The 13349-nt window shown below is 43.0% G+C and overlaps 1 protein-coding gene across 1 annotated transcript; it reads left to right on the top strand.

Moving 5' to 3' along the window:
* Positions 1-8507, top strand: LOC110194066 (keratin, type II cytoskeletal 1-like). The gene is made up of 10 exons (XM_078149132.1): positions 1-464; positions 530-699; positions 2837-3051; positions 4089-4149; positions 4598-4693; positions 4837-5001; positions 5115-5240; positions 6076-6296; positions 7895-7929; positions 8038-8507. Exons 1-10 carry the CDS (start codon positions 47-49, stop codon positions 8505-8507), a joined length of 1977 nt encoding a protein of 658 aa, XP_078005258.1. The 5' UTR covers positions 1-46.
* The last annotated feature ends 4842 nt before the right edge of the window (positions 8508-13349 follow it).

The following is a 13349-nucleotide window of genomic DNA, read 5'->3' as shown; positions in this document are numbered from 1 at the left end:
GCTCCTTCCTCCTCTCTTCTGCTGTCTGTCCCCTTGTTGGGTCAACATGAGTCGACAGTTTAGTTCCAGATCTGGCTATCGGAGTGGTGGTGGTGGTGGCTTCAGCTCAGGCTCTGCTGGGGTCTCCTACAGTCGCAGGGTGACAAGCAGCTCCACCATTCGCAGGAGTGGAGGAGGTGGGGGCATATTTTCAGGTGGAAGCTATAGAGCTGGTGGTGGTGGTTTTGGAAGCCAAAGTCTGATTAACTTAGGTGGCTCCAAGAGAATCTGTCAGAGTGTTGCTGGTGGCAGTTATGGAAGAGGTGGTTTTGGTGGCGGCGGCTACGGTGGTGGAGGATTTGGTGGCAGCAGCTATGGTGGTGGTGGTTTCAGTGGCCGCAGCTATGGTGGTGGTGGTTTCGGTGGCGGCGGCTATGGTGGTGGTGGTTTTGGCGGTGGTGGCTTTGGCGGTGGTGGCTATGGCGGTGGTGGCTTTGGTGGTGGGGCTTAGGTGGGGGCTTTGGAAGTCCAGGGGGTGGTTTTGGTGGAGGAAGCTTTGGGAATGTCTGTCCCCCTGGAGGCATCCAGGAGGTGACCATCAACCAGGGTCTCCTGCAGCCACTCAATGTGGAGATTGACCCTGAGATTCAAAAAGTGAAGACCAGAGAGAGGGAACAGATCAAGGATCTCAACAACAAATTTGCCACCTTCATTGACAAAGTGAGTGTTTGTGGTTTCCTGCTGCTGGTGGTGGGAACATTTGGAGCTATTTGAAATAGATGAGGAAAAGGAGTGAGGTGAGGGATTGGGGTTCAATAATGGGAGTTCTAATCTCCAACTATAGAATCTCATACTTGGATGACTCAAAGGGTAACTCTGGGCCAAGACGTCTTGCTTGGAGGCTGGATGCTTGTGAATGATGCTGGTGCCTACATGAACTAAGGAGGCAGAGGAGAGCATCCCTAGTCTTGGGTCCATAGAAATAGCTTTGGGTGGAGAGGCACTGCTCTTAATGGAAGGCTGATCATTTTGGTGCTGAAATCCAAATGTTTCTCCACTGAGTTCTCAAGCCATTTTGTGACTTTCCTCTTAGGGGGAGAGAGGACTGTATGTGTGTGTAGGGGAAAAGGACAATGGATCTGAGTCTGTGAGACTTGGTTTGGGTCTCTGCTCTAGCACTCACCAGATGGATAATCGTAGCTAATGTGCTTAACCTGTCTGAGACTCAGTTCTTCATCTGTAAAATGGAAATAAAAAGACTTGCAGTACCTTCTTCATAGGGAGGACTCTTATGAGGAAAGTACATTGAATTTATTGTAATTATTATTCTATTGAAAAAGAGGCTGGAGGTGGAGACTTCTGGAGGACTTTAAAATAATGGGAAAGGGGCAGAGTAAACCTTGTGAAAGGGGCAAGGGAGAACTTTGAGAAGGTGCTCCAGTAGAATGGTCTGAGGGCCAGCCAGGTCCTGGATCCTGGATTCAGGAAGACCTGAGTTGAAATCCTGCCTCAGACACTTACTAGTCATGTGATGTTGGGAAAGTCACTTAACCTGTCTGCCTAAGTTTTCTCATCTGTATAATGGGGCTAATAATAGTACCTATCATCCAGGGTTATTGCATGGTTCAAATGAGATAATATTTTGCTTTGCAAATCTTAAAGTCTTATGTGTTATTTTTTGTTTTCTTTATTACTGTTATTATTGCTCTCATTATTCTCATTAACAAAGGCATTGCAGTTCTTTTTTGTCAATAACCCAGTATTAGGAAGTAGTATTCTCAGTGTCCTGTGAACATTTCTAAGTTAAACTCAGCAGGTGAACCTGCCCTCTGGGAGCTGAGCTCCATTGATGTGGAATTATAGTCTTCTTCCAGTTTGTCAAACATTCAAATAGTCATACAATCTTCTTTGTCTCTTAGCTTGATCATCAATACAGTCAACTCCCAATTATCCATTGCCGCTTCTAACTATGCTAGCTTAGTTTCCTCAGCAATGCTTCCCTGATTTTTTCCTTCTAGTAAGCCTTGAGGTTTTCCTTAGGAAAAGCAAACATTTTGATAGTCATTCAGGCAAAACTCACCATAATAGATATTAACAATGCTAGCTGGTAGTGACATACCTCTTTAAAATTTTTTGCCTAGTGATTTACCTATGTTATCTAATTTGAGTCACCAAACACCTCTGTGAGGTGGAACCTGCAGATATTACTATTGCCACTGTATAGAAGAGGAAATTGAGCCATAGAAATTTATTGACTCATCCACAGTCATGTATAATCTGGTGATTTAAATTTTTTTTAACACTTTGTTTTACTTTAAAGTATATAGAAATGGGAACTATCATTCCAGTCAAATTAAAATGATGATCTTGCATTTTCTCTGCTGTTCAGGATTTTTCGGGGGGGGTGCTACTGATTCATGTGAATTTTAAGTTAAGTTAGTTGGAATTACCAGTGTCAGGGAATGTGTGGCTGCTCTGAATGGAGCTATGGAGTTGGGGGCTGATTATGGCTATGAATGAATAAACGAGGGAAGGAAGGAAATGATAAAGTATTTATTAAGTGCTTACTACCTGCAGAGGGCTGGGGATACAAATAGAAAAGGAAGACAGGCCTTGCTCTAAAGGAGCTCCTATTCTAATGGGGAGATACCAAAGAAAGATTTCAGCTGTAAATCAAATGGGCTGTTATACCAATTAATTTGTCTTGCTTTTCCTTTGCTTGCCCTGGTTGAGAATGAGGGGAAAACAATGGTTCCCTGTCTTGTTCCTTGCTCTTCCTCTGGGATTTGATTTGGGGACCAGCAGTTCCCAGGCCCCATGCCTTGGCTAAAGGCTTTGGGGGACTTGGTGTTTGCAGGTGCGGTTCCTGGAGCAGCAGAACCAGGTGCTGCAGACCAAATGGGAGCTGCTGCAGCAGGTGGACACTTCAACTCGAACCCAGAACCTGGAGCCCCTCTTTGAGGCCTATATATCTAGACTCAGGCAGAACCTGGATAAACTGAAGAATGACCGTTCACGGATGGAGTCGGAATTGAAGAACATGCAAGACATGGTGGAGGACTTCAAGGGAAAGTATGGCCCCAACTGCCTTTCCTGTGCTCCCTCTGTGCTGAACAAGCAAGGCATTACCCCTGAGAAGGCTTCCCAGAGAGTAGCCAGAGGGGGCTCTAGAGAGTGTCAGGGAACAGAGAGGCCTAATTGGATGGCATTTCTCCCCTCCTCAGAGGCAGCCAGGTGGTCCAGTGGACAATATACTGGCTGAGAGTCAGGAAGCCCTGAGTTCAAATTCAGCCTGAGACATATATTAACCGTGTGATCCTGGGCAAATCATTTAATCTATCTAATATAATCAATTTAATCACAATTTTCTCATCTATAAAATGAGGACAATGATAGCATCTACCTTCCAGGGCTGTTTGCAAGGATGAAATGATGTAATATTTGTAAAGCAATTAGCATGGTGCTTGGACTATATTAATGGTGGGGTTCAGTTGTTTTCGTCATGTCTGATTATTTGTGATCCCTTTCAGGATTTTCTTGACAAAGATACTGGAATGGTTTGCCATTTCCTTCTCTAGCTCATGGGGTGGGAAGGGTGGGGAACTGAGGCAAACAAGGTTAAGTCACTTGCCCAGGTTTACACAGCTAGTAATTGTCTGAAGCTGGATTTGTCTGGTCTTCTTGACACCAGGCCTGGCACTCTATCTCCTGCACTACCTAGCTGCCCCTCCTGGAACATAGAAGATGCTTATAAATTGCTGGTTCTCTCACTCTCACCTTCACTGATTCCTTTCTTCTTTTTTCCTTTTTTCCTTCTTCCTTCCACCCTTCCTCCCTCCCTTCCTTCTTTTCTTCCTTTTCAGAAGCAATTCGGACTATCTTTTTTTTAGAAACTTACATGCTCATAGAAGTGTATTTTACACAAAGTTGAACAGTTGTGTTGTCCAGAAGCAGAGAGATAGATAAGAGGACATTCCCAGGTTGATATGATTTTATACAGGACTGAGGGAATCAATGATATTTTTCATCACTCCGTCTAGAATGTTCAACTCTAGGGCTCATCCTTCCCCAAACCTCACCATCCATCCTGTCTTTTTCCCCTCCAACAGATACGAAGATGAAATCAATAAACGTACTGATGCAGAGAATGAATTTGTGACCATCAAGAAGGCGAGTCAAATTAATAGAATGAAGCTCACATTTTAATCCGGGAAAATAAGTCCAGGTTTACTATACTAGCCCAAAAGAAGCAAGGAGAATCAAACTGTGCATTCAGTTTTAGCTGAAGGGAAATATGAATATTTCTTACCAGTGTATCATACTTATCTGGCTCTCTGGCCCCCATAGTAAGTTGCCTTCCCCATATTCCTGTCTGCAGCGTGGTAAGCAGAGCCAGAAGACTTCCCCTTTGCAAGTGAGGGAAATTCCCAAGATGCCAAAGGGTGGGTAGGGTTTTAATGAAGGTCAGCTCAGGAGTCAAATTCCTCATCCTCTTCATCCTCATTATCTTGGAAAAGTACAGACTCCTTTCAGTCCAGAAGCTGTTCCATGCAACCACAGGGGGTCACCTTCCTCTGAATGCATAATCGTTGCTTGACTTCTTACTCTGGCTCTACAGGATGTGGACAATGCATACATGAATAAGGTTGACCTTCAGGGCAAGGTGGATCTTTTGACGGATGACATCAACTTCTACAGGGTCCTGTATGACACAGTAAGTAAGCTCATGATCATCTACATGGACCTACATCTTCATTCTGCATCACACAAAATATGGGAAAATCACATGTACACTGGTGGCAGTTCATGCTTTGTCTCTGGAAGGCACAAAACTCACAGCAGTGTTGTATCTTGTAGGAGCTATCCCAGATGCAGACTCAAATCAGCAACACCAATGTCATCCTCTCCATGGATAACAACAGGAACCTGGACCTGAGTAGCATCATTGATGAGATCAAGAGTCACTATGATGAGGTTGCTGAGAGGAGCAAAGCTGAGGCCGAGTCCATGTACCAGCACAAAGTGAGCGGATAGAGTCTCCCCAGCAGGCCTCTGGCTTCCTTGAACTTTGTACGTAAGGTTCGCTGTGTGTCAGGATGCACTCATGAGTCATCTCTTTGCTCTCCTGTTCTCAGTATGAAGAGCTCCAGATCACTGCTGGGAGACACGGAGACCAACTGAAAAACACAAAAAGTGAGATTTCTGAGATGAACCGAATGATTCAGAGACTCAATTCTGAAATTGATTCAGTGAAGAAGCAGGTACTGGTTTCTTTCACCATCCTCCTTGGGGCTACCATGGGGTTGTTGGGTGAGGCTTTCTCTACTCGGAAAACGAGGCCAGGCTGGACTAGATGACTTGAAAGGTCACTGCCAATTTTGAGATTGTGCACCTGTGAGAATCCCCACTGGAGCCATAGTTTCAGTAGTGACTAAGGTTTCCTTGAGAGAATCTTGTGATGAGGACTTAAAGGCCAAAGAACTTTTAACAGTTACAAGTGCCCGAGATAGGCTTGGACAGATGAATTCACTCTCTTGTGAGTCAGTGGGTTCTCTGTCACTGGAAGTACTCAAACAGAGGCCATAGGACCACCTGTTGGGAATGTGGAAGGAGGTTGTTACAGATGCATTTTGGGGGTATATTAGGTGTCTGTAAGGTCCTGTTGCATACTTGAGCATTCTAGTTCCTATCTGGAGGCTGGAGAATGGGTCCTTAGCCCCAGGTTTTTTTTTTTTAACCATTCTAGGCAATGGATAGAGGGACAGGACTTGTATTTGAATCTTTCCTTGAATGATTACCAGCTGTGTGACCTTGGGCAAATGGCTTTTACCTTTCTCAGCCTGAGTTTCCTCATTTGTCCAATGGGGATAATAATAGCAGCCATCTTGCCAGGTTGTTGCAAGGATCAACTAAGAGTGTTTGCAAACTTTCAAGTGTTGCTAAACGGTAGTTATTGTTATTGCTGTTGTTACTGTTATTGTTGCTCTCTCCTGAGAGGGCCAAAGTAGGGGTCTGGGATTAGTAGTGGCTGTTGGTGGTAGTGAGTGGGGACTGAGGACCTGATCCATACGCATGGTTTGCTGTCTCCTCCTGCAGATTGCCAGGCTTCAGCAAGCCATTGCTGATGCAGAGCAGCGTGGGGAGAATGCCCTGAAAGATGCCCAGAACAAACTGGCAGACCTGGAGGATGCACTGCAGAAGGCCAAGGAGGACTTGACCCGGCTGTTGCGGGACTACCAGGAGTTGTATAATGTGAAGCTGACCTTGGATGCTGAGATTGCCACCTATAGGAAGCTGCTGGAGGGAGAGGAGAGCAGGTGAGGGATGACCACTGAAGAGTATTGAACCACACTCAGGGGAAGGCAGGGGAACTTCCTGGTGGCATAAGCTCCCTGAGTCTTTTTTAATTAATTAATTATTTTAATTTATTTTTCATTTTCAATAATCAATTCCTTATGCTTTTGAATTTAAAATTTTTCTCTCCCTCTCTCCCCAAGATGGCATGCAATCTGATATAGGCTTTACATATACATTCTTATTAAAGTATATTTTCACAGTAGTCATGTGGTAAGGAAGAATTAGGACCATTAGGCAGAACCAGAAGAAATAGGAAACAAAAGGAAACAGAAGAGAAAAAGAGCAAACAGTATACTTTGATCTACATTCAAACTCCATAGTTCTTTCTCTGGATATGGATAGCATTTTCTGTCATGAGACTTTTGGAGAAGTCTTTGATCCTTGTATTGCTGAGAAGAGCTAAGTCTATCAAAATTAGTCATAGCACAACATGGCAGTTACTGTGTACCATGTTCTCCTGGTTCTGCTCACTTCACTCAGCATCAATCCATACAAGTCTTTCAAGGTTTTTCTGAAGTCAGCCTGCTCATGGTTTCTTATAGCACAACAGTATTCCATTACATTCATATAACACAACTTGTTCAGCCATGCCTCAATTGATGGGCATTGTCTCAATTTACAATTCTTTGATATCACAGAAAAAGCAGCTACAAATATTTTTGTACTTGTGGCTCCTTTTCCTATTTGTGTGATCTCTTTGGGGTAGAGCGCCAGAAGTGCTATTGCTGGGTTAAAAGCTCTGCACATTTTTATAGCCTTTTGGGCATAGTTCTAAATTGCTCTCCAAAATAGTTATATCATTTCACAACTCTACCAACAATTCATTAATGTTTCGATTTCCCCACATTTTCTCTCCCTGAGTCTTAATGAAGAAGAATTAGCATTCCTTAGCCTAGCACACCCTATAGAAGGATTATAGTCCTTCTATGGCCCTGGTTAGAGGAACCCAGGACCTACAGATGAAAGGACCCTCAGGAATCATGGAGTCTAACCTTCTTGTTTTGTAGATGAGAGTCCAGGGGCCCACAGGCATTAAATGTCTTCCCTAAGCTCTGACAGCTAGTCAGTTGTAGAGCCAGTATTTGCCCCAGGTCATAGAAAAATTGACTTTGAGATGAAAGAGACCTTAGAGGCCATTGAATCCAACCCTCTCATTTCACCAATAATGAAACTGAGGTTCAGAGTGGTTAAGTGAATGATCTGAGGTCACACAGGCAGTAAAATGGTAAAGATAGTATTGGAGGTGAGATTCTTTGACTTCCACCTTGTCCCACTTTCCTCCCTCTTTGTAGTAAGCCCCAAATGCAGTGGACTGAAAGCATTACTGAACTATTTCACAGGCTTGTGGAAAGAAGAGCTTTTGGTGCTACTGGAAATTTAAGCTGTTATAATGATTTCTGGGAATTGATCTATGATTTGGAAAGGCAGGGGGGAGAGACTTAGGTTGGGTGATGAGGAAGGGAGCATCCTAGAGGAAAGGTCAGTAGTTTCAAGTATGGGATGGAGAATGGGGTTGTTGAGCTGAGTCATAGGAACTGTCTTTTTATCTTCCTTTTAGGGTATCTGGAGAGTGTGTTCCAAACGTGAGTGTGTGTAAGTATCAAGAATGATTTTTTGGGCTCTGGAAAACTTCTTGGGATGGGGTGGACTTCGTACAGTGATGAGTGGTACCCAAAATAACAGCAGGGATGTCTTCCACAGCTGTGAGCACCAGCCATGTGTCTGTGTCTGGTGGTGGAGGAGGAAGGTTTGGAGGTGGTGGTAGCTATGGCTCCGGAGGTGGAGGTGGAGGCGGCGGCTATGGCTCCAGCTCTGGAGGAGGTGGCTACGGTTCCAGCTCTGGAGGCGGCGGCTATGGCTCCAGCTCTGGAGGCGGCGGCTACGGTTCCAGCTCTGGAGGAGGCAGATATGGCTCTGGAGGAGGCGGCTACGGTTCCTCAGGAAGCCGGGGCTCTGGCTCTGGAGGAGGCAGCTACGGTTCTTCAGGAGGCCGGGGCTCTGGCTCTGGAGGAGGCAGCTATGGTTCCTCAGGAGGCCGGGGCTCCAGCTCTGGAGGAGGAGGAGGAGGAGGAGGCAGCAGCTCTGGTGGTGGCTCTGGAAGTGTCAAGGGCTCCAGTAGCAGCTCTAGTTCAAAATTTATCTCTACCAGTTATTCTACAGTCACCAATTAAAGTTGGAGCTCCCTCCCCTGCCAGCCATCCCTTATTAGATTGACCAAATAGCTTGTTGTCTCTGTTCATTGTCATCCAAATCTTGAAGTCAAAGACTCCAACTTTTCTTGAGGAAAATATAAAGTGATGGCCTCCAGCAGTTCATCTTCTTTTCCTAACCCCCCAATTCCTTTCACTGACCTTAATTCCTAGAGTTTTTTGTGAGTTATCCAACCAGTGGGCACCTCAACCCAATGGCTTCCACTGCTCTTACTCTCTGTGGGTGCATAGGGAGGGTCACTGATGATTCTCGCCTTTTAGAGCAATGATCTTCCCCATCTTTCCCATTTGCTAGCTATTGTCTATCCAGGCCTTCATCATTTGGCTTGCCCTCTTCCTGTGTCTCAAATGGTGAAGCCAGGTCTTGACATGAATGAACCCTTCCCTTGGTTAATCATGAGGTTGTAGCCTGAGAAATCCACCCATCATCACTGCCCACTCTACATTTCAAAAGTTTCTCCCCCAGCCAAGTAGAAGGAGAGCCATTTCAATCTAGCACTCGTTGGGAGTGTGTCTCCATACCGCAGTAACAAATTCTGGGTTGTTTTTTTTTCTTGTTTTTTGTTTTTGTATAAGGTGTAAGCTGGTTGGTTGACTTTTCTGGAGATCTCAAACTCTCCATTTTCTTGTGTTGTCTGCAATAAATTGCATTGGAAATTCTGCAAGTTTGTCTCTTGAGTGTTTTGTGTAACACACCCATCTGTCTCTCCTAAGACCCACTGCTAAAGGTTGTAAACTTCCAGGTAGGAGTAAGGCTTATGATAAGGCCTGAAAGAGAGGATACCCTAATATGAAAGTGACAAGAATGTTTATGAAATAGCAACAACCACAGGCAAATGACTGCAGTGTAAATCAAGCTTAGATATATTGAAGGGACATTGTGTAAATGGAGCTGGGTAGGGCTAATTAGAACAGGCTTCAGAGAGCCAGAGGCTATGAGATGACAGAATGGGTAGAGCATGAGACTTGGAGTCAGGAAGGCCTGAGTTCCAATCCAACCTCAAATACTTACTAGCTGTGTGACCCTGGGTAAATCAATTAACCTCTCTGCCTTAGTTTCCTCAGCTGTAAAGTGGGGATAATAATGGCAACTAGCCCCGAGGGCTATTATGAGGATCAAATAAAATAAAATTTGTAAAGGGCTTTGCAAACCTTTCAAGGCTTTATAAACGTGAGTTATTATGTTTATTTGAAATTGGAAGTGATTTCAGACGTAGTCTAGTGTGTGTCTTCTACTCATTGGTTTAGGAAAGTGGGTGGGGAGGGGGCATCTCTACAATCACCTTTTAGCTATTTCCAATTGAATGACCTCTAGACCCCTTACACTCAACATGTCCAAAACTGATTGCAATCTTTCCCACCAAACACTCCACTCTCCCTCACTTCTCTGTTACCATCAAGGTTACCACCATGTTTCCCATCACTCAGACTCACAACCTACAGGGCTTCTTCAACTCCTCACTTTCTTTCTCTACCTCTTCCAATCAGTGGTCAAGTCCTTTCATTTTAATTTCATAATAGCTCTCATATTTGCCTCCTGTTCTCTGACACTATAACCATTCTGATGAAGGCCCTCATCACCTCACCACTGGACTGTTGCACTCATCTTCTGGTTGGTCTCCCTTCCTCAAGTGTCTCCCCACTCTAGCTCATCTCTCACTCAGCTGTTAAACTGATCCTCCCTAGGACTCAGGTCTGATTATATCACAAGAAAACCTCAGTGGTTTCTTGATGCTCTCAGAAGCAAATACAAAATGCTTGTTTGTCATTCAAAGCCCTTTGGAACTTAGCCTTTCCTCTCCTTTCCAGTCTTTTTACACCTTACTCCCCACCAAGGACTCTTCCATCCAGTGACGCTAGCCTCCTGGCTGCTTCTTGCACACAACACTCCATTTGCCAACTCTGGCATTATCACTGGTTTCTCCCAATGCCTGGAATATTCTCACTTGTCATCTCTGCTTCCTGGCCTCCCTGGCTTCCTTCAAGTCTCAGATAAAATCCCACCCTCTACAGGAAGCCTTTTCCAATCCCTCTTAATTTAAGTTCCTTCCCTCTGTTGATTATTTTCTATTTTTCTTGTTTTCCTACAATTTTTGCATGTTACCTTCCCCATTAGATGGTGAGCTCCATGAGGACAGATTCTGTCTTTTGTCTTTCTTTCTATTTCCTGAGCTTAGCACAATGTCTAGCTACAGGGTGGGGAACCTGCAACCTCAAGGCCACACATGGCCCTCTAGGTCCTAAGTGCAGCCCTTTGACTGAAACCAAACTTCACAGAAGAAATTCCCTTAATAAAAGGATTTGTTCTGTAAAACTTGGAATCCTTCAAAAGGCCACACTCAAGGACCTAGAAGGCCACATGTGGCTGGAGGTCCCAGGTTCCCCACCACTGGAAAAATTAGGGGCCTGACTGACTTGCCTAAGGTCACACAAGTAATATATAAGGAACCTTACACTCAGCTGAATGTTGGGAAGGAAGGCTCTCTTCCAAGTTACCAGTGATATTGAAAATGCCCAATAGCATGCCCTTTTTTCAATCCTCATTCTTGATTTTTGTGCTATATTTGATAGATCTCTTGATCAAGTCTCTTCTCTCTCTCTTTCTCTCTCTCTGTCTCTCTCTCTCTCTTTAAATGAAATTCTCTCTTGGTTTCTCTTCTACCTTTCTGACTGCCCCTTCTCAGTCTCCTTTGCTAAGTCATCTTCCATGCTCCACTGGAACTGGTACATGTGCTACAAGGCTCTGTCCTAATTTCCTTCTTTTTCTCTTTACAACCTTTTGCTTGGTGATCTAATCATCATCTCCCATGGTTTCTATCCTCTCTGTGACTCCCTAATTTCTCTGTCTCTCTCTTTTTCTTTTTGTGATCTCTCTCCTTCTGTTTCTTTCTCCTTTTGTCTCTTTCTCTGCCTCTCTTTCTCTCTCTTTCTTTCTCTCTGTCTCCCTCTCCTCTTTCCTGAGCTCCAGTCCCACATTATCAACTGATTATTGGATGTTTCCAACTTGACATCCCCTAGCCATTTCAAACTTAACATGTACAAGTCAGGACTCATTATCTTTTCCCCCTGAAAATATTCTCATTCCAAACTACTTTATCTCTGTTGAGGATATCAGTATCTCATATCAGGATCCCAGTTCTCAGATTCACAACCAAAATCATCCTTGACTCCTTTCTCTCTCCTTCCTATATATATATATATATATATAATATATATATATATATATATATATATATATATATATATATATATATATATATATATATATATATTTATATATATCCAATCATTTGCCAAATTTTGTCATTTCTCCCTCCCTGCTATCTCTCTTCCACCTCTCCTTCCATCTACTCACACAACCACCACACTAGATCGGCTCTCACCATTTCTTGCCTGTGCTATGAAGTCAGACCTACTGAGGTCTGACTATGCTGCTCCCCTATTAATCAACTCCACTGGCTCTCCTTTGCCCCTAGGATCAAATAGAAACAAATGCTTCTGTTTTACATTTAAAGCTGTCCACAACATGAACCTCCCTTTATTTCTAGACCTCTTAAATATTAATCTCCTCCATTCATTCTTTGGTTCAACCCAAACAGCTTAATTCCCACCTGATTCTCCTTTTCCCATCTCTGTGCCTTTGTATTGGCTGCCCCCTTGCCTGGAGTGTTCTCCCTTCTAACCTCTACCCCTTAGAATTCCTTGACTTGGCTCATTCATCACTTTCTGTAGGAAGGATTCCATGACTTTCCTGTTCCTCACACTCCACCCTCCCCCCCAAGCTGCTAGTGCATTTCTTTCTATGGTTACTTTCCATCTACTCTATGAGTATTTTATACATGCTTATTTATGTGCATCCCTCATTAGAACATAAGCTTCTTGAGGGCAGGGTCCATTTTTGCTTTTTTTTTTTTACTGTATGTCCAGTACTCAACACAGCGTTTGGTGCATAGGAAATCCTTAACAAATGCTTGTTGACTGACAGACATGATTAGCTCATAGAGAAAGCTTAAGAAGAAATAGTAAAGACAGTAGCTATAAGACATTTCTCCCTTCAACTGAAACAATTCTCCTACAGATACACATAGCATCATAGGGAGGTGAGGCACACTTGTAGGGAATATATGTATATGTATATGTATATGTATATGTATATGTATATGTATATGTATATGTATATGTATATGTATATGTATATGTATATGTATATGTATATGTATATGTATATGTATATGTATATGTATATGTATATGTGTATGTGTATGTATATGTGTATGTATATGTATATGTATATGTATATGTATATGTATGTGTATATGTATATGTATGTATATATGTATATGTATATGTGTGTGTTGTAAATTTTAAAAAAAACCAAGCATTTATTTTCTCTCTTCCTCAAGGCACTACCCACTCTCTGAATTGAAAAAAAAAAGAAAAAATCTCTGATAACAAATATGCAAAGTCAAGCAAAATGGATCCCAACATTGGCTACTTCCATAAACATGTGTCTTGTTCTTTATATATGCAACACCTGTCTATCAGGACACAGGTAGGATTCTCCAAAGGTTTGATCAACATTGTTAAGTCCTTCAAAGGTGTTTGTTTTTACAATTTTATTTTCATAAATAAAATTCACCAAGGTTTGTCATTTCTTTCTCCATAACATTTTTCATAGGTATGATATTTTTTTTAAATATAAATTTATTTATTTTTAGTTTTCAGCATTCACTTCCACAAGTTTTTGAGTTCCAAATTTTCACACCATCTCCCCCCTCCCCCACCCCAAGATGTCATGCATTC

The sequence above is a fragment of the Phascolarctos cinereus genome, unplaced genomic scaffold (genome assembly GCF_003287225.1).
Source record: "Phascolarctos cinereus isolate Bilbo 61053 unplaced genomic scaffold, phaCin_HiC Scaffold_1;HRSCAF=81, whole genome shotgun sequence".
NCBI lineage: Eukaryota > Metazoa > Chordata > Mammalia > Diprotodontia > Phascolarctidae > Phascolarctos > Phascolarctos cinereus.
This window is presented reverse-complemented; position numbering and strand designations above follow the sequence as displayed.

Excerpts from the sequence above, each read along its gene's own strand:
- LOC110194066 (XM_078149132.1), top strand. The coding sequence starts at position 47 with ATGAGTCGACAGTTTAGTTCCAGATCTGGCTATCGGAGTGGTGGTGGT. Across the intron at positions 4,150-4,597 it reads AATTTGTGACCATCAAGAAG|GATGTGGACAATGCATACAT; the intron begins GCGAGTCAAATT and ends CTGGCTCTACAG. Across the intron at positions 7,930-8,037 it reads TGTTCCAAACGTGAGTGTGT|CTGTGAGCACCAGCCATGTG; the intron begins GTAAGTATCAAG and ends TGTCTTCCACAG.